Raw genomic sequence first — 24,441 nt, 5'->3', positions numbered from 1 at the left:
CTGCGCAGGGTCCTCTTCTCCGCTTTTCTTCGGGTCGATCAGCCGCCCCACTGATCATGTTGTGTTTTTATTTGTACTTAATGCTGCATGAAATTTACCATATATCCATAAACAATCAAAAAATTGTTGAAATTGTTCTGAAATGTCATTCTCCTCTTATGTTAACATCTCCGGTTGGTTGCCAGAAGCAACGCCCTTCCAAAGGCCTGTGCTGACCGTGTTGAGGACTCTCAATAGGGTTCATTCTCACATTGATGCTTTCCACCTTGTATCTCTTGGCCTGTTCAGTTTTGCCGTAAGGAAATGAGACGACTAGAAACAAGCATATTCAGAACTGTTCCTATAGTTGTCGTTCGTTCGTCACAGATCGCAAATGCCAGAGCTTCCACATCATACACCTTGATGATTACACCTCGGCTAGCAGTAAGTTTGAGGAGGTCGGGAGACGGTGTAGATGGTCCGTCTTCAACAATTGTATGCCGGCATCCGGCCTCGTCCACGGCAGCCTGGGGAGCATGGACCATATTGACAACGATACTGCTCGGAGCTTCGCGCATTTGGGTTCCCAGTTGATAACCCATATCAGCAATCCATCGTCCACAGAGAACATAGGACCCCTTTATGTCAGGGAACCAGGCATAGGTTTCCCTGCGTCGGTCACCAATTTGAAATAGCCCAGTACGATTTCCATCTAAGGTCGTCGATGGGAATCCCATCTAATCGACCTAATCATATAACTTCTGGGGAGTTAGCTGACAATCACCACACAAAAGACACGGTCGTCCTCGACGCGTGGAGAAAAGAAATACCAGATAAAGAATCCATATCAAGCAATTTTCGTATCATAACAATGTGGAAGGATCCGTAATCAACGGAAACCATGTAACAGGTAAGGTATCGTAATAATCATGTCAGCGATTATCAATCAGGAACCCATTCGAGTGGGTTAACCCAATCGTGCCCCGAACTCTCATCCTCTTCGTCGTCTCCTAGTCCTCCTCATCTTATTCGTCGATTCGAAGAAGGTCCCAGGGCGTCTTATACTTCAAAGAAAAGAAGGTCCCGGGTTTTTTGATAACAGTCACAAGGACAGGGTTGAACTGAATTTCCGGGATGCGCTGCAGGTAGAGAATTTTATTAGCCATCAAGGTAGCTCCGGGGTTGGCACGAACACGGCTTTAATCATCTCACGCTACCAGCTAAGACCTTTAGCGCCTCACTTCTCCTTTCACAGTTGTGCCACTGCCATCATGGTATATGTGGCAAACCTTCGTGCCATACTCTCCTGTGATCTCTGCACTGATGATCCATTACTTGTCCTCCGGATTAAAATGAGATTGGTGCACAGGATTTCCGTATCGATATCTAATCTCAGGTTAGCATACTAGCAAGTGACGTTAATACTTCAAAGCTATGTATACCTGATGTAGACTCTCTTTAGCCTGCCAAGTCTCTGCAGGTTTTGCATCAGTGGATTGAACTCAGGGTCACAATAGAGTATAAAGTCCGGTATCAGACAACCTTTCAGCACCCCCTCCTGGGCCTGTAAATTTTTCTACCGCAGAAAGCCATACTTCGGGTAGTTGTGTTCTGTCGAAACCGGTCCACTGTAGAAGTGCCCGAGCAGTGGTTAGGTGAGGGTTCGATTCCACGTTCATGGCGCCTGGTGGCAAACGACACCTCCAGTGGAAAAGGAATCCAAACTGCAAGTAGTATTTCTTCTCCAGTGAGTGGGATGGGGAGAAAAGGAAGTAGAGAGGAGAGGAGAGAGAAGCTCTCAATTTACCCAGCCTGACTGTCTAGTAGGCTGGGGAAAGTGAGAGATTGATCTAGCACGCTGTACTCAGACGCATGTCCAGGAGGAAATATAGGGACTCGCATATGATTCGCACCTTAGGAGTCCACGTCTCCTGAGTCCTGACACATATAGCTTCATCCTTGCGCTACAGACTAGTGGCCTTGGGATACTACCAATATCAAAAATAATTTTCGCTGTAGAAAATTGAAATGCCCGAACAGATGTGCTAAAGAGGCGAGACATAATGCATTCGCTCTTATCGAGTAGCAAGATAGAGGAGTAACAGTGACACGGCTTGGAACACTCAAGTGAGTGCTAGCTATCTTCTCAAATACAGTGATAATGAGGAACAAAGTGCTAACATTGAATTTGATTTTTTACACTTACATTCACGCCTATCTCTCTATTTAGGACATGAACCGTTTAGTGCATAAGACTCTTTACCCCTTTATACCAATTTCAAGAAAATCTGAGGACTCCCTTATAGAGATTACAAAAATCACAATGAATACGACCTCAAAAATCTATATCTCAAGTATTGGAATTCCCTTAACTCTCTTAAGCACTTAGATATTCTAAGAAAAGAAAAACATTTGAAAGTATTGATTCATAAGGAAATTTCTATACATAGTAGTAGTATCTTCGTTGTTGAGATATCAAGTTGCAATCAACCGTAAGATGAGTCATCATTCCCATCTGTGACAATGGGTAATTAGTAGTTGAATTCACATCTTCGTTATTTACATTCTTCTTGTTTCCCCTTAAGCAAAACTCACATCTTCCCCTTTGCGTGACCAATGCTTGGTCATATGACCTGTACTCTCACTCTTCTCCCTGTAGATAGATCTTCCTTCTCTCTCTTCTTCTTCCTTCCTTCCTTGCAGCACCCAATACTACCGCATTACATTCTCGCCCTCGTTCCCTCGTTCGTAAAGTCGTTCTTCGTGCATTCAACAAACATGGCTAGTATCGTGAGATGGGCCACAAAGGCACTTCAAAGGCCTCCTTCCCCTCCCATATGTTTTCTCACCAGCGGGTTCGAAACCGTCCATCCCTCAGAGCTGCTTGAAGAGGAAGGTTTTCAAAAATTCAAACAAGCACAATATTATCCTGCTAATATCGGCGAAGTCCTTACTTCCAGATACCAGATTCTTGGTAAACTTGGGTTTGGAACTACTTCCACAGTATGGCTCGCTCGTGATCTTGAGTAAGTCAGGGCAGATCTAATTATCTTCATTAAGAACTGACCCACTGAGACAATCAGAGGCCATCGATATGTGACGCTCAAAATCTATACTCGTAATGAAGGAAACCAGGAAGAGTTCCAGATCGATAAGCAACTAGATCAAGGGAATTCTTGGCACCCTGGCCATGATCATGTAAGGAAAGCACTGGATATCTTCATAATCCCCTCTTCGGGCGGTGGCCATCCGTGTCTTGTCCAGAATCCGATGTGGGAGAGCTTCAAAGACCTCCTCTACCGCAACCCCAGCCATCGATTTACTGAAGATCTCCTCAAAGCTGGTCTTATGCAAATATTTCTTGCGCTTGACTATCTGCATACCGAATGCAAGCTTGTCCATACAGGTAATATATACCTATCAGGCTTTTCCAAAATGCGTTATCTAACCTATATTTCTATAGACACCAAAAGTGATAACATTCTCCAGGAGATAGGAGATAAATCTATCCTTGAAAGTTCTACCCAGGCTGAGCTACAGAGCCCTTCACCCCGCAAAATTGTGAATGGTCTACCCATATATGCCTCGAGACGTTTCGGCTTGCCGAAATCATTTGGCCGAGCAGTTTTAAGTGATTTTGGCTCAGCTGTTTGAGGAGATGAAAGGAGGAATCATGATGCACAGCCAAACGTTTACAGATCACCGGAAGTAATGCTCATGACTGATTGGAGCTACCGGGTTGATATATGGAATGTTGGCGTTATGGTACGCTTTTCCTTCTATAATTCCAGTAGCTTATACTAAACTCTCTTGAATGATAGATATGGGACTTATTCGAAGGGAGACACCTATTCTATGGAAATGACCCTGATGGCAAAGGGTATTCAACCCGGGCACATCTTGCGGAAGTCATGGGTATTCTAGGATCACCTCCTTTAGATATGCTCCAGCGTGGGAAACGAAGCCAAGAGTTCTTTACGAGCGATGGTAAGTACTAGTATTATTTTCTCGCTCGGCACAGTTGCAAATACTTACAATGGATAACAATACAGGGAAATGGAAGCAGGACATAGAAATCCCGACAGAGGTCAGTTTGGAGCTGTCGGAAGAGTTTCTCGAGGGAGAAAACAAGGAGATGTTTATGGCTTTCATGAGAAGTATGCTTCAGTGGCGCCCGGAAGACAGGAAGACAGCGAAGGAGCTATTTCGGGATCCATGGTTGAATAGCTAGCTAGAGTAGCTTGAGTGTTCATTACTAGTACTTCATCGTGATCCCAAAACGCGCCCCACTGAATAAGATCTGACATTCTCTCAACTGCTGAGTACGAATGGGAATCTCCAAGTGGACAACAATTTAAAAACTCTCCCACGTTGATTTTCTCAAAAATTTTTTTTTAATAAAAAACAAATGAAAAAAGTATAAAAATCTGATTAAAAATCAATTCCTGCGTACGCTATCAATCGATTTCCACGCGAACCAGAGGAGGGTCCTCGGCGCTAAGTGGATCTGCGTGGATCGCTGTGGCATATTGTCATTCGTTAGCTGAGCGGCCCATCCAGACTGCCGGTGAACCCGACAACTGCTGTCAAAGTGGATCGTGGTCGGCTATTATTGCAATGCCATTTAGTGTTTAGTCTGTTTATCTCTTAGACCTATAATATTTTAGCACATTGCTAGCGAGTCAAAGTAGAACGCCTTCAGCTAAGCCCCTGACATTTAAACGGCCCGGCTGAACCGAAGCAAATAAATAAAACGCCCTTCGTCATGATGTGACTCCGGGGAAATATCAAAATATTTTCTAGAAACATCAGCAATCATGTCTCTCATGGAGTCACCAAATACAGACCATACTGATGCCGTACAAGAGTGCCGTGCACTCTACGAGCACGTATGGAAAACCCCTTCACCTACTCTGGAATTAGCGAAGTCGCCATTGATGCAGCCTGCATCACTGTCGTCCACTCTGGAGGAGCGGACACAGCTCACATATCAAAGGGCAAGGGCCTTGGCACGAGCTTACAGTAACTTACCCTCCCGCAACTAACATGCGTGAAAGTGGCTAATTGGGGCTTGAATATAGACTTGACACTGAAAGATGTAGTTGAAATGACCCCAGCTTTCTGGAAACTTCACATGGACATGCTCACCGCTATGGATGGCGGCGCAATCAACCTAGTCAGCGTCCAATATAATCTTTTTGTTGGCACAGTTGCTCCTTTTGCTGCCACACACCCGGAATTGCCGTCCATTATAGAGAAGGCGTTGCGTGTTGATATCTCGTGAGTTCTCCGCATAATCTTTCTAGAATCATATCATGTTAACCTCTTTTAGTTCACAATTCATGCTTACTGAGCTTGGACACGGCTTAGATGCTCGCAATCTTGAAACCACAGCGACACTGCTGCCCAATGGCGGCTTTGAATTGCACACGCCGACTCCCAATGCCGCCAAGTAAGCGACCAGCCGATCCCAGATTTATCAACTCTGATACTAACCAAGCAACCCTAGATGCATGCCACCAAATACTCCACGCAACGGCCTGCCGACCATTGCAGTGGTCGTCGCCCGTCTTATAGTTGAAGGAGAGGACCGCGGAGTCCGACCGTTCCTTGTTCCCATGTCTGACGGTACCAAGATGTGCACAGGCATTACCTCAAAGTAAGTCTCAGCTATCAGTCTCTACAGACATATCCAGCACTGACTAAAGTCGGTGTCCAGAGTCTTCCCACCCCGCGCTGGCGCGAACCCAATCGATCATGCTCTGACCTACTTCAACCACGTCAAACTCCCGTTCTCTGCCCTGCTCGGTAGCCTGGAAAAGGCACGCGACGAACGCGACAACTTCCTTTCTACCATCCACCGCATGGGAGCCGGAACCCTCTTCTTGGCCGGCGCATGCATTCCCCTAATCAAGATGGCCGTGTACAACGCCAGTAAATTCAGTTTCCGTCGCCACATCTTAAACCCCGAAGGACAGCCGATGCCAGTCATCGACTTCCGGACTCAGCATCTCCCCATCTTGCACGCTATTTCGCGCGCCCATGTTCTGCAGGCATTCTTGATTTACGCCGGCAGGGAATATTGCATCCGGACCGATCCTCGTGTCCGACATCTCTTTGCAACCACGTTCAAAGCAGTTACGATTCATCACTTCAAGACCAGTCTCACAGCTATCAATGAGGGTTGCGGCTGGCAAGGATACTATGATCGCAATCAAATTCTCGCAGCTAGCGTAAGGCTTCATCTAATCCCCAACAAGACCCTATGGATTGCTAACATTCTTCCCCAATAAAGTTGGAGTTCAACGCAGTTGCAACCGCAGAAGGCGACGTTCGAGTCCTAGCTATCCGTATGTGAAAACCCATCCTTCAAACCATTCGCACAAGCTAACTTATAATCTTCTATTCAACAGGTCTCGCCAGCGAGCTCCTAATCGGCCGCTACCCGGTCCCGCCACCAAAGAACCCCAACAGCCCCCTCGCACGCCACGAAGCAGGCCTCTTCGCCGAAGCACGCGAATTAATGAAGGGATTCGGCAACAAGCACCGCAGCGAAGCTTTCAACCGGACTATCCTCCCCCTATGCCTCCCCCTCGTCCTGGCGATCGGTTACCGCATGGCAATCGAGGCCGCTACAGATATCGGCATCGACCCGAAGCTCTGCGCTCTCTACGAAGCTGGAATTCTCAAGGAAGACGCTGGTTGGTACGCGGAGAAGGGTGGGATTAGTCGTGAAGCGCAGCGCGCAATGGAAGCGCAGGCTGCCGACGCTGTCCTCCCGGAATTGCCGCGGTTGGTTGAAGAGACTGGTGTTGAGCCGTATTGCACGGCGCCCATGACCTCGCAGGCTTTGTGGGATGGGTATGTTGGAGAACTGGAGACTTTCTCCGGGGATGCGGTTTGGAAATTTGAAGAGAAGGCCCGTCTTTAGAGTCCACGGTTGTATATTTGTTTTATTGTCTTTGAGATATAATAGTAATACCTAAAAAATGGGCAGTGAGTTTCGACTTAGTTGAATTTCCACGGTTTAAGCATCCCAATGGTCCCTCTTGTGGCTACTATCGTTAATGTCCGATAAGAATAAAAAAAAATTTGCATTGAAAAAGAGCGTCTTGCGGCGGCCTCGGAAATAGATCTCCCGATAGAATCCCAAAATGGCAATTGGAAGTAAAGTAAACAAACCTTACAGCTGCTAACACCCGTTACTCCGTACATCCGCAGCCAATGTTTAAAAGCTGCATGAATCACGATCAGGTGTGACCGGCTTGGTCCGGCTGCCCACATATCCATAAAAATCCGAACTAGTCTCAGCACACGGGAAACACTCGAAGTTGTATCCACAGCTTGGGATTGAGACCGTGCATAGATGAAAAATCAGACTATTTATTGCAAAGTCAAAATTCTCAAAATTCTCAATTGCCGAGACTCCAGATTACGTGATCTCAAAATCCCCCCTTAAGGCCTTATACTCCTTCCCATACCAATCCCGGGGTTCATTGTATGGGGTTCTCTCCTTGTAAACCCCCCAGTCAATACTCCTAACGTCTTTGCGCCATATGCGTTGTCAAACCTGTCAACCTTATTTTAGCACCCAATAAAGATTTTCTGACAGCTCGGCTATTTTCACCTCGAAAATCCAAGTTCATGTGCTGGCGTTCTCAGCAGCGCCACAATCTACACATGTGGCCAGGCTAATACGCTTTTGTCCATCGCCATGTCCGAACACCAGTTCGAATCCGATAGTGGGCCCGCACCAGAATTTCAGGTAGCTATTTTGCTCCAAGCCGCATAAACATACACGGAGACGCCGTTGCTAAGCCGGGACCCGTTAGAGCAGGCAATGTCAGGCATAGATGGCGAGAGGATATAATGGAGGGGTGGACCTCACATTAAATTGTGAAAGTCAATTCGCGTCGCAAAAATGGGCGAGTTCATCAGTTGCAACAGCGACGCGTCAAACACGATGACCAAGAATAACATGAACGTCTTCGGTACGCTTACCGACTCCGATAACGAACCGCTTCTAGGGGGCGAATGCGGCAAACGCTTAATGCCCCAGATCATCGATGCAACCGCTATAGCGACTCCAGATGTCGCTTGCATGTTCGTCCCCCGCACACTCGGCAACCCCCGCGACGGCTGGAAGCCTGTGAGCTGGGCCCAAGTCGCCAGCGCTGTCAACTATGTGGCTCACATGTTGGTCGAGCAAGTCGGGACACCGATCCCTGGTGATTTCCCCACGATTGCCTTCATGGGCCTCGAAGACCCGCGCTACGTGATCTTTCTCATGGGCGCAATTAAGGCGGGGTATAAGGCTCTGTTTATCTCGCCGCGGAATTCCGTCGAGGCACAGGTTCACCTGTTTAACAAGACGGACTGTGATAACCTATACTATGACCAGTCGCTGGCTTCCATGGTGGCTCCGTGGGTTGCCGGACGCGCGGGGATGAAGAGCTTCGCAATTGCTCCTTTGGACGAGTGGGTGGCTGCGGAGGTTGCCCCGTTCCCGTATACAAAGAGCTTCGCCGAAGCCGAATGGGAGCCCTTTGTGGTGCTTCATACTAGCGGTAGCACGGGTCTACCCAAGCCAGTTATTATTTCCCACGGCAAGCTGGCTCTGAACGACCTGCACCGTTATGTTCCAGAGTACGAAGGCAACCTGCCGTGGTTGCCGACATGGGGCAAATTCGATAATCCGCGATACCTCATCACATGTCCTCTTTTCCATACCGCAGGAATTGCGCCGACTGTTTTGTCAGGATTTTACTATAATACTCCTCTTATTTTCCGCGATCCATCTGTTCCACTCACGGGCGACAACGTGGTTGAGTGGTTGCAGAATTCCGGCGCGACCTATACTGTCTTGCCCCCAGCAATTCTAGAGCAAATGTCGCGGTCACAAGTAGCGCTCGATGAAATGAAGAAGTTGCAAGTCGTGGCTTTTGGAGGAGGTGAGTTGGAGAAACATACAAGTACATTCGCGTGTGGTCAGGAACTAACCAAGCCCTATTTGCAGGTCCAATCGCACCCGCTGCAGCTGCCGCACTACTCAGCAACAATGTCAAGCTAGTCAACGCCATCGGCGCAACCGAGTTGATCTACATGCCGTATTACACGCAACCAGACTCATCTCTCTGGGCTTGGTTCATCATCCCGACAGAAATGCTAGGTATTGAGTGGCGACCCTTCGGCGAGGACACATACGAGCAAGTCTTTATTCGGCAGAACAAGGGCCACCCCGGTAACCAGACATGCTTTTACGTCTTCCCCGAGTTGGATGAGTACAGCACAAATGATCTATATCGCCCGCATCCGACTCTACCAAACCACTGGACTTATGTGGGCCGCGCCGACGACATTATAGTCTTCTCCACTGGCGAGAAACTCAACCCCACAACTATCGAAGGAGCGGTGATCGGACATCCGGCAGTTCTGGGCGCGCAAGTCATGGGCTCGGGACAGTTCCATGCTGCTCTGATAATTGAACCAGCGAAATATCCGGCAAACGAGCAGGAGAAGCAGCGATTCTTGGACGATGTTTGGCCGGTCATCGAGAAAGTCAATGAGCAAACTGTCGCGCATGGCCGCATCTTGCGGGACTATGTCTTTTTATCGGACCCAGAGCGACCGTTCCCACGAGCCGGCAAGGGAACGATTCAGCGCGCTATGGCTTCAAAGCTTTACGTAGACGACATTCGTCGCATCTTTGAATCTAGCTCTGACACCAACGGCGTCTCAGCCACGGCCGTGCAGCTCGATTTTAGCTCAGAGGCAACTCTTACGGATGGGATCCGTGAATTGGTGCGAGAGACCGTGAAGCTTCCTGCTCTCGGCGTTGATGATGATTTCTTTACCGTTGGCGTCGACTCGCTACAGGTTCTCCAGCTGGCTCGAGTGCTAAGCGCAAGTGTCAAGAAGACCATTGAGGCGAGGAATATCTACAGCAACCCAACCATCGCCCAGCTCAGTTCATTCATAAATTCTCTAGCTGGATCTAGTGAGAATGGAGATGCAGTCACCAGCGAGGCTGACGCTCTAGTCCTACAATGCTCGGCACTTGTCGAAAAATACACGCAGAATCTCCCTGCCCCAACATCCACCAAACCCCTCCCCGCCACCACAAACCAGACCATTATCATCACCGGCACTACTGGAGCCGTAGGCTGCTACCTCCTCGACCTCGCGCTCGCCAACCCGGAAATCACAAAGATCTACTGCTTCAACCGCACATCGGATGCACGCGAGCGCCAAATCGCTGCAAGCAGCTTCCGCGGCCTCTCCACCGACTTCCCCTCATCGCGCGTCGAATTCCTCACCGTCGACCTCTCCTCCTCCTCTAAATTCAACCTCTCCGAAGAAATCACAACTCGCCTCGCAGGCACAGTCGACCTCATAATCCACAACGCTTGGCCCGTGGACTTCAATCAATCCATCGCCTCCTTCGAGCCCCACCTCCGTGGAGTCCGGCACCTCATCGACTTCTCCGCAGCAGCCGCCAAACGCATCCCCATCACCTTCGTTTCATCCGTCAGCACAGTCGAGCAATGGCCCGAGTCCACCCCCATCCCCGAACAATCCCTCTCAGACTTCAGCCAGGCCTCCCAGATGGGCTACGGCCAATCAAAGCTTGCTGCAAGCCTGATCCTCGACGCGGGAGCGAATCAATCCTCAGTGCCACGGAATGTCGTCCGCGTAGGCCAGGTCGCCGGCCCGCGGGCCGAACAAGGCCAATGGAACCCGCGCGAGTGGCTTCCAAGCATCATCCGGAGCTCACTCTTCCTAGGCCTCCTGCCTAGCAACCTGGGGTTGCTGGCTAACATGGGCTGGGCGCCTGTGGAGGACATCGCGGGTGTTATTTTGGAGGTTGCTGCTGGCCAAAATGGTGACGGCGGGTACTTCCATGCGATCAATCCGAACCTACCAGACTGGGAAGGCGTTATTGTGCCTGCGGTAACGGAGTTCTATGGGAGCCGGATTGAGCGTGTTGTGGGCTTTGAGGAGTGGGTGGATGCGCTGGAGAAGAGCGCTGTTGGCGATGTGGATCTGGAGAAGAATCCGGGTGTGAAGCTTTTGGATACGTATCGTCTTGCGTCTACTAAGGTTACTGGGGACGAGGACGTTGGTGCGGGCTTTGCGACGGAGAAGACGGAGCAGGCGAGCGAGACCATGCGTCGGATGGAGCCGGTTACGGCTGAGTTAATGAAGAGGTGGTGTAAACAGTGGCAGTTCTAGATGTTATATTTACGATGGCCTGTTGCAGGTGTAATATCGGGGTGATTGGACTGATGGAATTACATAGACTACTTTCTTCAAGAGGATCAACCAATCTATATGAATTTTTTTAACTAGATGTTCAGAACATCACTTTGAAAAGAAGAGACTCCAGACTTACAATAAAAACTAGCACCACCTTTACTAGTACTTCGAGCTATTTTCCTATCGCCATATCAGTAATAATACCCATAAATAGATAGTAAGTATTCCTTATATACTAAGGAAGGCTAACTTAGACTACTTGTCTCCAGTATACGATCCAACGCTATCGTCCCTTGGAAAGTGTTTCCGTTGCCTCCATCAAGCAGAGACCATAGCCACGTCTTCTAAACAGCCACTTAACCAAAAGCATATAACCAATTGGGACTAGAATCCCCTGCAGACATGCAAATCACTATCAAAGGCTTCCTTGATCTTCATTTCAACCGTTAATCTCGCAAATAATCATCACATTGACCAGTGTTCATGCTCTATAGAGCTAGAGAATATCTAAATACGGCCAGCAGCCTAGAAGGTCTATATTTGATCTAAAAGGGCTCTCTTGATTCTATTGATGCCTTCGTTTGTGGCTGCAGAATAAGACATGTCCTTTTGTACGTTCCAGGAGCCAAACTTTTTTTTCCCCAAAGTCTTGGAGGACGTCTCTGGGAATGACGCTTGCGTTTATGGGAGCGATATCGCTTGTACCCAGAAGCTTCTTTGCTCCTAAAATCACATATTTCGTTCCTGGGAACATCCATTGGCTTGACGATTTGATTTGATACCAAGGAAGAAGAGGCTGTCGATTATGCCAGCTGCATAAGTGTCGAAAGTCCCTCAGTGCAAGTATTTGGTCTGGTTGGTCGATCATTGTGCTAACTTGAGCAGCAATAGATCAAAGACCTAAGGCCGTAGCTGCAAAAAGACAGCCATGTGCACATGGCGTTGACACCGTAGTTAGGGACATCAAATTGTTGACTGCGGGCCAGTCAGTAAATGATAATTTCAAGTGCTCAGTACGGATGCAGTCACCTGGATATGAGTATCAAAAATGCTGATCGAGTCCGCCCGAAAGTCTCGGGATACACCAGACAATATTGCACCAGATGTGCACCTCATTTACACCCCTGTCTAGTCTGGGGGCCAATCCAACCTTTTCCAACTTTTTAACTAATATACAAGTATTGACTGAAGCTCACACACGAAATTTGAAGTTTCCCTTCGAACTGCACGCCTTGAAAATTGAGCCCAAAACGTCAGTTCCATGATAGGGCCCAGTGGTCTGTACTAGTAACATACCTTATCCACAATTCAGCTTCTCCTCTAAGCGGATACTTGGACTTTGTACTTGTCTGCTCCTCTTAAATTGCTTCACTACATCGAGTATTAAGATGAACAGAGAAGAGAGCAAAAAGATTATAAGCAGTCCTTGCCATATGCTTAAACCTCTGTGGGCATGAGTGGGAGGTGCAATCGGCCTGTCGTTGAATTGGCCATAGTTTGGTTTGCGTGGGCGTTGATGATCGACCAATTTCGGCAAAGAGGAACCCCGCGGACCTCCTTGTTGTTCTTTCAACCATCGCTCGAAGTCGGTTTCTGGTTTTTCATCATTATCCTCATAGCCAAAGATGTATTGGGGTCGACTCGGAGCCATCTGGATCAAATAGAAAAAACAAGTAAACAAGTATTGCCTTCCAAGGTTTCGATGTGGGCCTAGGTAGCTATAGGTTGGAAGGTGGGAACGCTGTGAGATAGGATGCTGGGTTGATAAAGGGATGTCACTCACTTTTGTAGAGATTAGTTTAGCGCCCGCCGAAACACGCATACTACCACAGATTACGGAGTAGTACATGGGCATTCACTGGTAGTGCCAAAAGTCCGATTATGCTAGTACCTTTCCAGCACTGGCACCCCACCCATTTTTAGACTACCCCCAGGCACTTCGAACATCCATACCCCAATAAAATGCAAGTTTTTGGCACCGCAATGGAAGCGAGATTAACGCGAGTTACAAAAATATGATTATCAAAAACCAAACGCTCAGCTATTGACTGTCACAGCTTCAAAGGCGATGGATAAAGCAAGGATTTCCAACTCAACATTGAAACTTCCGCCCCCAATTTTGATTGCCACCCCGTGCTTGGCAATTCAGAGCTTGGCATTTCATACACAATACTTCAAATACTACTTCGTGGCAAGTTGCAGCACAAAACCTTGATCATGTATCGAAAATGCTTCCCAGGTGAGGTTACCAAAAAGACAAGGACATGAAGGGACAGTCGTCCTAGCCGCCCACCCTATTTACATCATAGCAACCTCCAGGGCTTGGAACATTGAATGGGCGGTAAATCTGAAACTCCAGTTTGACATCAGTGTGGATCGACATCATGCGAATACCGAATGACTTCAGTGCTGCGCTCCCGTAGATTCGGGCTTTTGGCGAGTGAAGAAAGCTCAGAAATATGTTTTGTCCTGGCCGTTGCCTACATACAAACCCAGGTGCCTCTTTAGTATCAGTTCAGATGTCCAGCGGCTCCTCCCGCACGGGCGCATGTCCTATAAGGCTAGACATTGGGGGGGCCCTTCAGGAATGCTTCAAATTTTCAACTTGAATGTTAAGATATTCCGAATAAATGATCCTGTTTCTTGATTGCGAATTTTTAACCTCATATGGCGTAACAGTTGAAAATTTCTATGGGTTCCTCGGGGAACGGAGATGGCTGGAAGGGGGAGATCGGCGGAGTGCAGGGACCCCCTACATCGCTTCTCCCATCTCTCTTTAAGCGAGATGCAACTAGTCTGGTTCAACCACTTTTGTCGATCTTTTTTCTCAGCTGTTCATTTTTTCATAAGAGTCAGACCAATGCCCATACCTCCGTACTGTGCACGGGATTCATTAATTTGTATACAAAATTCTCAGGTGGCAAAAATACAAAAGTACAGGGCCATCAAAAGTGCCCCAGGTGGCATCCGAGTAATTCGTACTCCGTACCCACATGTAGGACCCTACGATGGTATTGTAAGATAGCTGTACGGGGCATGGAGGAGGGCCACTGGACCTCATTGGGGGGCGCCAAGAGGCTATAAAGTTGGCCCCCACTTCTACCCGCTGGCGAGCTGGACAAACTCTTTCTTTCACAGATAAACGGAAACGAAATCATCTATTATATACAGTGGAATTTTCAAATTGTTCCATTTTTGGCAGCAATGTAGTCCCTCATTTCCTGCAACGACTCAGTGACCCGATCATCCAAAAATCGTTCGTAGCTTGCACGCCACCATTTCTGGTGGATAGTCCGCAGGCCATTGTTATAGTCAGTCTCTCTGCCAAATTTCGAATTCCATCCATGGCCCAGCTCTTTCCAAGGCATAGGTCCGTCGGTTCTATGGGCAAAGTTCAACAAGTTTTGTTCGGGGTATGCCGAGCTAAACTGATTGGGAGTGTCTAGGAGCGCGACGTAATAGTCGTAAACACTTATGGAAGGATGCAAGACGAAGAATCCAGCATTTAGGTAGTTGTTTGATTCGTAGAACAGTTCTTCCGGCGGAGGCTCATTGTATTGTTCCACCCAAAGGTCGTGAATTCCAGCCAACATATACTCATGGGGCATTTTTCTGGCGGTGTCGGGGGGCAGATTGGCTATCACTGTCTCATTTGTTCCGTTGGTGCTTGGAAGAATGTCGGTAGATGAAAGATTGAAGATGCCATCGATTGGGCGAAAGACCACCGAATCCGCATCGAGGAAAGCGATTTTGTCATACTCTTCGAGCCTCCAAAGATTCAGTTTTGCGAGCACATCACTCCATCGACCCCACTTCGGATGAATCCATTCTCGTTGAAGACTCTCGACGGGTAAGACAGTCGCACCGTCGTTTGTGAGTATATCACGGTGACTCTGTGGGATTTCTGGCGTAACGAGTACCAGTAGTGGGATGTCTGATGAGTTTCCACGCGTTCGGGGATTGTGCAAGAGCTGGAAGGTGAGAAGGCGCGTCGCCCAAAGATACGGCTCTTCCACGTCGGGATACTCCGGGTCGCCTTCTCCGGTTATGATTGTTGCATAGGCATACTTTGGAGTTTTTGGATTTTGGTTGAATTCCAGATGTGCCTTTGAAAGGGTACTCGATATCCCTCCAAAATGTATCGTCGTGATTACCCAGAGAAATATGATTATGCCGCCTAGAGACACTAGACCCTTGCGAGAGTAGTCAGTTATCGCGAAGCCCTTTAGCCTGATCATGGTGGGTTTGGGATTCTGAACGAGTTCAGCACCCGTTTCGTTTGTTTTTCCGCAGTCACTTCTGGAGTGAGAGATATGCGCAGGAGGTCGAAATCGGGGGTCAGGAAACCTCACGTGCCTCTCAGCCAGAAATAGGCTTTCCATTCAATACTGTATGAATCTAGTAATTAATATGCGGTGGGGTGCGCCGGGTTTCCAAAACTGGTCTAACCGCTCTACGTCTAGATTAGGTCTAGGTTAGGGTTCAGGGATCAGCTCTCGGGCGCCAAGTGGAGTGTATCTCTGGGCGTAATGGCTCCGGAGGAATGAAACACGCTGGCACGCTGGCACGACCGCAATCTAAACGATCGCAGCCTTGCGGCCTGTGCTTAAATGCGGGACCTACTTAACACCAATCGCAGAACCCAGTCCAATATTTAGCCGCCCCTGAAATGTGATTAAGTTACCGGATCATCTGAAAACTTGGAAGGCCGAACATCTTGTTCGTGAGAATTCCGGGGGAACATACTCCATAAGTGCCTGTAGCCCGTATGGAGCACATGGCAACAGAAGAGCAACATGCATAAAGAAAAATATTCGATGTTTCATAGGCATTCAGGTGTTGGTTGAGACGTTAATTACGGTGGTGGGTCCATGTTGTGACTTGCCCCTCTTTCATCTCAAGTGCTCCATGATGCAGGCAAATCCTTCCCAATCTTGCCAAGTATTTGAACACAGCACTCGAGGAATATCCGCTACACAGGGTTTCCAAACATACTAGTACGCGCCAACTTCCCCTTTTTTACCCGCTACGTAGTGATAGTTTTCTAGGTGGCTTTCCCCAGGCCTTGACTGATATTTTTTTCCACTATAATTCTCACGTTATATGCGGCTCCAAGGAACCGCAAATCTAAATTTCAGCAATCTCTTGAGTCGACTGGTCTGTCTGTGCTCCTACCTGGGCAAGAACCCAGACGTTCGACTCTCTCTGACGTTCGATCGACTCTTTCACTCGACTGCCGTGTCTCAAGTCAACCATCTGATGGGTTGTCCAGCCTGCCCTGCAACCCCTTGTTTCGCTCTTATTACCCCATCGACGGGGCCTCCCTAATCCACCATAACTACGCAAGCTCCATTTTGCCACTGATTAATAAAATGGCGAACGATTCGTTGACTTTCCCATATGGCTACGCCTCTCGTCGAGATGGATCATGCTCGACTGGCGAGGTAGACTGTGGCTCAACATGGAACACGGAGCGGGCTTGTTGTCCTGGTTCAACCTATTGTCCTCGCTCATCCAGTACTTCGATATGCTGCCCATCAACAGACGACTGTGAGGATTCGTTGGTAGGCCATACGCACTGTGCAGACGAATCAGCGGATCTCTACTATGTTTCAGTAACGCGCAATTACTTTTGTTGCTCCAGCGACTTGAATGGATTCATAATCGACAGCTACAATTATGTTGGCTGTACGGCCAATATTACTGCCGAACCGTACGATGTGAAAGCAGCGTCGATTGTTTCTTCGGCTTCAGCCTCGACCCCAGTCACGTCGCGTATGTTTTTATCTATACCCTCAATCATTTCCTTCCTGACGATAAGCTTGTCTGACAATTCTGAGCCTCACAATAGTTACTGTCACACCAACTCAAGCATCTCAAAACCAGACAGCCACTCATGGTACTGTGACACCGACGCCGACAACGACAAACACGGCTGGAGCAGAAGCGACAAATGAATCAACCAGTGTGGCTACTAACGACAAATCCTCCCACAGCAACACGGGTGCCATTGCTGGTGGTGTTGTTGGTGGTGTAGCTGGAGCTGGTATTTTGCTTGCTTTGATATGGTTCTTTCTTATCCGACGAAGGAAGTCCTCGCCAGTGGACAACGACAGGTCCCATGGGCCACCCCAAGAACTTCCTAGTGACGCTGGGACAAAGAACGATCCACGGACAATGGGATCTCCCAAAGAACTAAGTGGAGAAGACAGAAAGGTCTTTGCTGCTGAGCTTCCTGCCCACTATGCATGAGTGGAAAGGGTGCAATTTCCTACTCTCCGTGATCCAGCGGTTGGAAGAATTGGCGGCGACTACATGAAAATTTATTCACAGCTCTAAGTGACATCAATTGATATCAACACAAAGTCACAAACAGGCTTTTACTGTTAAGTCACCATTTTGGTGCGACTATGAATTCAATGTTGGTCCACGAATGTTGATATTCCTTACGCTGGAAAATGTTGGGTCGTAGTGCATGTCGGGCTTTTAACCTGCATCTAATGACCTCACTAATACTCTGGCAAGCACATTTCGAGGGCGATTGAAGCAGCAGAGGTCGATTGATTAAATACTATATATACCCTTCAGCACTTAGTTATTGGAAGACCCACGTGGTAAATGTTAATTTTCATCGACCTGAATCAAGAGTTTAATGTATCATCTTGGTACCTAGGCGTATCGTACAAATGCGGCGTAGGCACCGAATTTGTCTTCACAGGCAGATTCTGGGTGTGGAGACAAATTCTGGGTTTCAAAAAGTGTGCACCATGACTGCGGCGGCCGATAGAGGCCACCCCTAGGTCAAATCCCAATTTCAACTTTCCGACCGGCAGAAAGTAAATTACGAGTAATTCCAAATTCATATTAGTTTTTGAACTCCATTATGTTCAGGCAGTTCAGCGCTGCATATAACAACAACTGGCAAGAAAGAGAGGCTGAGATCCTAGTCATATAAAATTTAAATCCATTCTTAAGTCCCTTCTCAAGACTACTCTCAAGACTATCCTCAAGTCTATTCTCACGTCTGTCCTCAAGTCTATCCTCAAGACTACTCTCAAGACTACTCTCAAGTCTACTCTCAAGTCTATTCTCAAGTCTACTCTCAAGTCTACTCTCAAGTCTATTCTCAAGTCTATTCTAAAAGTGACCTATATTTGGATCAAATCCCATAAGATATTCCTATATATGATAAATACAATACGGGAAACAGGGCGGTGAAGTTAGAAACTGAAATTGGGATATGACCTAGGGGTGGCCTCTATCGGCCGCCATACACCATGACTTTCAAGCACTCAAAAAACTCCCAAATCTCCACCATTGAGTGTTTCAAACTTTCTTTCCCCTCTCACGTATCCTGACATTCAAATGTTAACGATCGCTTTTGGACATATCGCTGTTTTAAAATAGAATTCCATGCCTTTTGATGGTGCTGCCGAGCATTTAAAGACGCTTTTTAAGAACTTCTAGTATTTATTCGGCCATCAACTAACAGTCATAAATGGATATTCCCAACATTGAATAGCATGATTGCGGCGCAATCGTTATGTTTCAAACTCCATGAATACAAGGTTGAGATATTCTTGCGAGACTGATGTGAGAACCTGAGGATATCTAAGCCCACTGCTTCCAACCTCAAGGTTGAAATGATCAAAAATTGCATCCAATTGTCAATGCTACTGGATCTGATGCCTATCCAGTTCTGAATGAACCAAAAGTTGACGAGCATGTAGCCGACGAGTCTCAGAAAGAGATGCATCGCCTGGCGGTCCCCGAGCCTCTGTCTGCTTTTTGATTTGAGGATCGTATTCATTACCCCTATCCCTATCCCGATGCTCCAGCTCCACTCGAGTTAAAGTTCAACTCCATTCCTTGGGCACTTTCAACCCAATTGTACCAGTCCACATCGCTCCCATCTAGATCCATATTGATGTCTATTGAATCCATAGCTGGGTATTCAAGGCCATCATCTGCCCATAGCCAAGGGATGACGCTTGGGTTGAATCCTTGGTCAGCCTGGCCCTGGGAAAAATCGCGTGTGACATCCTGCACGGGGTAAATATCGTGACCTGGTAACAGGGGCGGGTCAATAGGATTTGATTTCACCCAGGGCAGATCCTGATTCATATGAGAACTCTCTTGCGCCCGATAAGCTTGCTCAGATCCCGAGTCGGTGGTTCTGTTGCCCAGATTTGCCAAATTGACGGATGCTTCCACTGTATGTAGAGCTTCAGTGTTGCTAAGCACCACATCAGGCTTGACTAGCAGTTGTCGCCATCTTAACACGAAAGCATCTGTCGGATCATGTTTATCAGGGAAAGATCCAGGGCTTGAGGGCTGCTGAATTTCTTTATCCTGTCTCTCGAGAGCTTCAGCGGCACTGGGGTCACCACGCAGTCGCTTTAGCTCAGAATCACGATGTTGCTGCGCTTTGATTCTTAATTTTCGCAGAGGAACCCAAATTCGAAGGTTCTTTGTCATGTGTGATTGAGTCGGAATCAGCCACGCACTGTGGAGAGCTAACCAAGCCCTCTCAACTATGGGCGACCATGCACGCCGCGAAATTTCAATCAGGATGTACACGATAGCGTGCCAATGTGTATATGTTTGAAAGACCCAACGGACGTGGCGGCAGGAAGGCTCGGCGTTTAAAGCATGGTTGTACTCAGCAACCTCAATGGCCGCAACTAGAAGCTTGTTTCTGATCTCTTCGGAAAGGTTCTCGTTTGGGGATGCGAAAAGGACAGGCACATAAACCAAGAGAGTCATTTTTCCAATGACTAGACGAGTGATGGCAACGGACATCCAATACATTATGTTCGTCTCGGAGTTTGTTTGGTATTGGAGGAAGCCAACCTGTAAATGCTCATAAATCTCATCTAGAAAATGGCTTTGTTCCTCCAAGCTGGTTGATTTCGAGCTGCGAGCCACCATTTGTTTTGAGACATCAACGATTCCAAAGTTGACTCGCGTGAGAGACATATCGGTCAGTCCAACGTGCTCTGTTGGCATTTCGGTGGACTCTGGACTAATGTCGACACTGTTGATATTGAGAGGCATTTTTGTATCGAAGCTGCCCAGGGCAATGGTGAAATCAGTCCCCTGGTCTTCTGATGCTCTCACGTCAATCATGCATAGACACCACCAAACTCTTCGACGCATTTCAATTTCGAAGGGGGTCAGGTATCCAAAATGGGAGCCATCACGTTGTAGGCCGAGGGCAAGAGCCATGCGGATCACAATTCCTGTCATCATCCAGATGTATCTAGGACTATCGTGTCGCCGAGCGAGAAGGAGAAAATTAGCAAGTGATTGTACGAGGATTAGGTCAGGTGCGTTAAGAAAATCAGCTTTGGCCAAGGCATGTTCCAACCCAAGGCGATATTTGAGATTCAAGTGTTGTTTCGAAACGCCGAAATTCAGCATGATATCCTCTTCTTCCATGGAGGTTACTGCGCCGTAGTATATGGAGAACATTAAGGCTTCGTTTGACGGCGTGAGTTTCGACATATCGCCTCGTAGCTCGCTGATCATCTTGCTGGTACTGGGCATGTGAACAATTTGCGCAATCGCATTAACGTTTTCCGAGAATACGTTGAGCAGAAATGGTATTTGCGATGGCAGTGGATGAAACTCTCTAATGTCAGGAGTAGAAGGATTAAGATTGTGCCGAAAGATGAACGCATGTCGATCAGATGGCGTTCGTCCAAGCTCCTGGGTAGATGGAGTCTTTGAAGACATATCGTCATCTGAAGATTCATATTCACGAGTGGCAATATTTCCAGTCTCCGTCTTCAAGTCACCAATCTACATGTAGACATGGCTCATTAGCAAAGAGTTCTTTAACCAACCTCGTCGTTACCGGCATACCTCATCGTTGACCCATGACCAAAAACCACTTCCAATATACCGACTCCGGCTGGCATCGTTTAAAGCCAGTCTGCCGAATTTACTTGGAACGTTCCCAGGACCAGCAAAGGATGTGTTTCCTAAAGAGGCAAATTCATTGTCATGGGTGGAGCTCCCAGGGGAGTTAGACGACGCAGTAGGAGACTTGGCCGCAGCATGTGCCTGCTCCAACTGGCCCGTCAATTCTTTTACGAGACCTTCAAGGTGGTGTAGTCTCTCCATGACTTCCCCCGTAACCGGGCGCTCAAGACGCCGGACCCATCTCGGCGGACGATCGCCAGATGGATAGATGCAAGCGATATTCGCGCGACGACAATTCGAACAAGGCGAGAATTTATCGCAACGGACCTTCCGACTCCTGCAGGTCACGCAGCTACGTGGGTTCGGCGCGCGTGCGGGCGTGGCTTTATTCTGATCCTTGTCTGCAGGGAAGCTCGCGTGTTTCTCGGCCTCTGGGGCCGAGGCGGCCGCACCCCCTCTAGGCGCTACACCTGACTCGCGCGGATGTGACATTTTGGGCCTTGGCACGGTCCCGTTCTCTTCATGATAATTTTGTCATCATTTGAAGATTAGATCATTCGGTTACTTGACCGACAATGATGATTATTGCTTTCGAACTTGAAGAGGTGCCCGGATTTCGTGTCATAAGCAGCCTCGCATCCAATCGGGTATAGTGTGGGTCCAGGCCCTCGAAGATTTTCAAGTGGAGCTTCTCATTGGACGCGAGAAAAGAGCGAGATCATCTCACCCAACGGTCACTATACTCGGACACCATTCGGCATGGCAAGGTGGGGGAAGTCATGGGAAATTCAATATAAAAGGGCCATGGATCCAGCTCCATGTCCATAATCTCAGTCATCACAACATTACAATACAATCCAATAACATCAACCTTTTCTCTTCTTGACAATACTCAAACCCAAAACTTCATCACCTCATTACTTGATATCAACCAACAACATGAGCTCCAACACCAAAACAGTTGCCTTCCTCGGCGGAACCGTCGGTGTCGGTCTGTCCGCACTCAAGCACACACTCGCAGCAGGTCATCAGTGTATCGCCCTCTGTCGAACCCCTGCCAAGCTCGCAGCTCTCATCCCCCTCGAATCAACGCCCAACCTCAAGATCGTTCAAGGCAATGCACATGATCTGAGTGCAGTAACCAAATGCATTCAAGCCGACGATAAGGGAGAAAGACTCGTCGACGTGATTGTATCCACCATCGGTAGTCGGCCCAAGGGCGGCATAAGTCCCGAAGACCCAGAGTGTTGCAGAAAAGGCGCCGCGATCATGGTCGAGGCCATCACGAATCTGCGAAGTAGCGGCGCTACTGGAAACCCGCACATTGTCACCTTCAGCACTACCGGTCTATCCAACTTCGGACGTGATTACCCATGGGTATTTTGGCCAATCTATGGATGGCTCCTTAAAGCTGCGCACGAAGACAAGGAGCTTATGGAGAATCGCTTTATCGAAAGTGGACAGCCATTTACCGTTGTTCGCGCTAGCTTGTTGACTGATGGTGTTACCAACAAAAGCGTTCGGGTTGGCGTTGAGGACCCGAAGACTGGACGAGAGTCGTTGGAGATTGGTTATTTCATTTCCAGGGAGGATGCTGGAAAATGGACTGCGGAGAATCTGGTCTTTAAAGAGGAGAAGAAGTACCTCAACAAAATTGTGTCGATTACCACCTGATTTCAGCAATTGAGTGCTTGCACAAGCTCGGAGCACTTGAGGCAGTCTTGATGTTTTTGAATGTTTGCAGTGTGTTCAATTAGTATATATCTTGTGCTTAATTATTAAGAATATATGGATCTACATACATCAACGTATCGATTAAATCACGCTTGATAAAATAAAATAATTACTTCCAGCCCCGGAGCTGAGATTCGGCCCCTATCAAAGCTTCAATGCCCTCGCCAGTAGATATTTGAAGCCAAGTGGAAGTCAAACAAAAATTGACGCTTTGGTAGATTCTTTGGGTGCCTCAGGCACTAAACTATTCCCAATGGGGAACTGATCTGACGATTCTCAAGTTCACATCCGCAGCGGACCATTCGATCTTCCCCGACAAAACATCAACCTGACAACCATGTCGTCCTCAAAGCTGGCGACCGGCCTTTTCAGCCGTGCCACCCGTCGCCTGACAGCCATTGAGCCCATCCGCTCACAACAAATCCTCCCTAGCCTCCGAGCCTCCACCCACTCGCAATGCCGCGCCTACACTCAAGCGCAACGGCCCCGGTGCACACAGAACATTCAGAGCATGCTCGCCGCCCGCAATAGCAACAACTTCTCGACCAGTGCATTCCGAGCTCGTGCCAAGACCATGGGCCAGATGAAGCAGCGCAGTTCCACCGGTCCTTTCTCGTGGAAGGCGGCGTTGCTGTTCATCATCACGGGCGCCGGTATGGTGATTTATTTCCGGGTGGAGAAGGCGCGCTTGGAGCGGAAACGCATTGCGGAGATGAGCAAGGGTGTTGGTAAGCCCAAGGTTGGCGGTCCGTTTGTCATGAAGGACTTGGACGGCAAGGAGTTTACGGCCGAGGATCTGAAGGGAAAATACAGCTTTGTGAGTTGATGTGCATGGATCGATGTTCTGCCTAGAGAGCTCCGCTGGCTTTAGGGGGTGCTCGGTGCTAATTGAATTGTGTTCTAGGTCTACTTCGGTTTCACTCATTGCCCTGATATCTGCCCCGACGAGCTGGATAAGATGGCTGAGATCATCGACAAGGTTAACGAGACCACTAAGGATCCCAAGCTCTTCATGCCTGTCTTCATCACTTGTGACCCTGCCCGTGATACTCCCGAGGTTCTGCGTGCCTACCTCCAGGAGTTCCACACCGGCATTGTGGGCTTGACTGGTACCTACGAGCAGGTCAAGAACGTCTGCAAGCAGTACCGTGTGTACTTCAGTACTCCCCGAGACGCCAAGCCTGGCGAGGATTACTTGGTTGATCACAGCATCTACTTCTACCTGATGGGTAAGTTGTAACCCAAGAGAAAATCCGTGGCCTAGCAAAACTAACTAGCTTAATAGATCCTGATAACGACTTCGTCGAGTGCATTGGCCGACAGGATACCGTCGAGTCCGCGTCTAAGGTTATTCTGGAGCACATCAACGACTGGAAGCGAGAGGGCCGACCAATGAAGACCGAGTAATCTGTCTCCATATGAAGCAACACTGTACAATACTGTCAAATACAAATACCCTGCTCAACTGATCCATCGATCGAGCACCGGTATGCTCTGGGCTCGCAATTTTATAGAACAGACAATTATGTAGTCTCACTTCCTTAC

At 48.2% G+C, this 24,441-nt stretch overlaps 9 protein-coding genes across 9 annotated transcripts; 6 read left to right on the top strand and 3 right to left on the bottom strand.

Moving 5' to 3' along the window:
- Positions 1-284: 284 nt before the first annotated feature.
- On the bottom strand, positions 285-557 carry N7466_006036 (uncharacterized protein; the record flags this gene model as incomplete). Its single annotated transcript, XM_057165433.1, has 1 exon — positions 285-557. One exon carries the CDS (start codon positions 555-557, stop codon positions 285-287), a length of 273 nt encoding a protein of 90 aa, XP_057021032.1.
- Positions 558-2,816: 2,259 nt separating this feature from the next.
- N7466_006035 (uncharacterized protein) lies at positions 2,817-4,210 on the top strand (the record flags this gene model as incomplete). The annotated part of the gene is made up of 6 exons (XM_057165432.1): positions 2,817-2,834; positions 2,947-3,005; positions 3,063-3,385; positions 3,443-3,540; positions 3,801-3,966; positions 4,032-4,210. The coding sequence occupies 6 exons, from the start codon at positions 2,817-2,819 to the stop codon at positions 4,208-4,210; spliced, it is 843 nt and encodes a 280-aa protein (XP_057021031.1).
- Positions 4,211-4,796: 586 nt separating this feature from the next.
- N7466_006034 (acyl-CoA oxidase) lies at positions 4,797-6,910 on the top strand (the record flags this gene model as incomplete). The annotated part of the gene is made up of 7 exons (XM_057165431.1): positions 4,797-5,001; positions 5,061-5,259; positions 5,312-5,431; positions 5,489-5,638; positions 5,699-6,212; positions 6,275-6,329; positions 6,393-6,910. The coding sequence occupies 7 exons, from the start codon at positions 4,797-4,799 to the stop codon at positions 6,908-6,910; spliced, it is 1,761 nt and encodes a 586-aa protein (XP_057021030.1).
- A 990-nt stretch (positions 6,911-7,900) lies between these two features.
- On the top strand, positions 7,901-11,211 carry N7466_006033 (acetyl-CoA synthetase-like protein; the record flags this gene model as incomplete). Its single annotated transcript, XM_057165430.1, has 2 exons — positions 7,901-8,930; positions 8,996-11,211. 2 exons carry the CDS (start codon positions 7,901-7,903, stop codon positions 11,209-11,211), a joined length of 3,246 nt encoding a protein of 1,081 aa, XP_057021029.1.
- Positions 11,212-14,414: 3,203 nt separating this feature from the next.
- Positions 14,415-15,473, bottom strand: N7466_006032 (nucleotide-diphospho-sugar transferase; the record flags this gene model as incomplete). The annotated part of the gene is made up of 1 exon (XM_057165429.1): positions 14,415-15,473. The coding sequence occupies one exon, from the start codon at positions 15,471-15,473 to the stop codon at positions 14,415-14,417; it is 1,059 nt and encodes a 352-aa protein (XP_057021028.1).
- Positions 15,474-16,607: 1,134 nt separating this feature from the next.
- On the top strand, positions 16,608-17,487 carry N7466_006031 (uncharacterized protein; the record flags this gene model as incomplete). The annotated part of the gene is made up of 2 exons (XM_057165428.1): positions 16,608-17,010; positions 17,087-17,487. 2 exons carry the CDS (start codon positions 16,608-16,610, stop codon positions 17,485-17,487), a joined length of 804 nt encoding a protein of 267 aa, XP_057021027.1.
- A 1,569-nt stretch (positions 17,488-19,056) lies between these two features.
- N7466_006030 (uncharacterized protein) lies at positions 19,057-21,654 on the bottom strand (the record flags this gene model as incomplete). Its single annotated transcript, XM_057165427.1, has 2 exons — positions 19,057-21,039; positions 21,103-21,654. 2 exons carry the CDS (start codon positions 21,652-21,654, stop codon positions 19,057-19,059), a joined length of 2,535 nt encoding a protein of 844 aa, XP_057021026.1.
- Positions 21,655-22,101: 447 nt separating this feature from the next.
- Positions 22,102-22,836, top strand: N7466_006029 (NAD(P)-dependent oxidoreductase; the record flags this gene model as incomplete). The annotated part of the gene is made up of 1 exon (XM_057165426.1): positions 22,102-22,836. The coding sequence occupies one exon, from the start codon at positions 22,102-22,104 to the stop codon at positions 22,834-22,836; it is 735 nt and encodes a 244-aa protein (XP_057021025.1).
- Positions 22,837-23,233: 397 nt separating this feature from the next.
- Positions 23,234-24,303, top strand: N7466_006028 (SCO family protein; the record flags this gene model as incomplete). The annotated part of the gene is made up of 3 exons (XM_057165425.1): positions 23,234-23,713; positions 23,801-24,125; positions 24,182-24,303. The coding sequence occupies 3 exons, from the start codon at positions 23,234-23,236 to the stop codon at positions 24,301-24,303; spliced, it is 927 nt and encodes a 308-aa protein (XP_057021024.1).
- Positions 24,304-24,441: the final 138 nt, after the last annotated feature.

Source organism: Penicillium verhagenii (assembly GCF_028828195.1).
Source record: "Penicillium verhagenii strain IBT 33310 chromosome Unknown utg000006l_segment0_segment0, whole genome shotgun sequence".
Classification (NCBI taxonomy): domain Eukaryota; kingdom Fungi; phylum Ascomycota; class Eurotiomycetes; order Eurotiales; family Aspergillaceae; genus Penicillium; species Penicillium verhagenii.
This window is presented reverse-complemented; position numbering and strand designations above follow the sequence as displayed.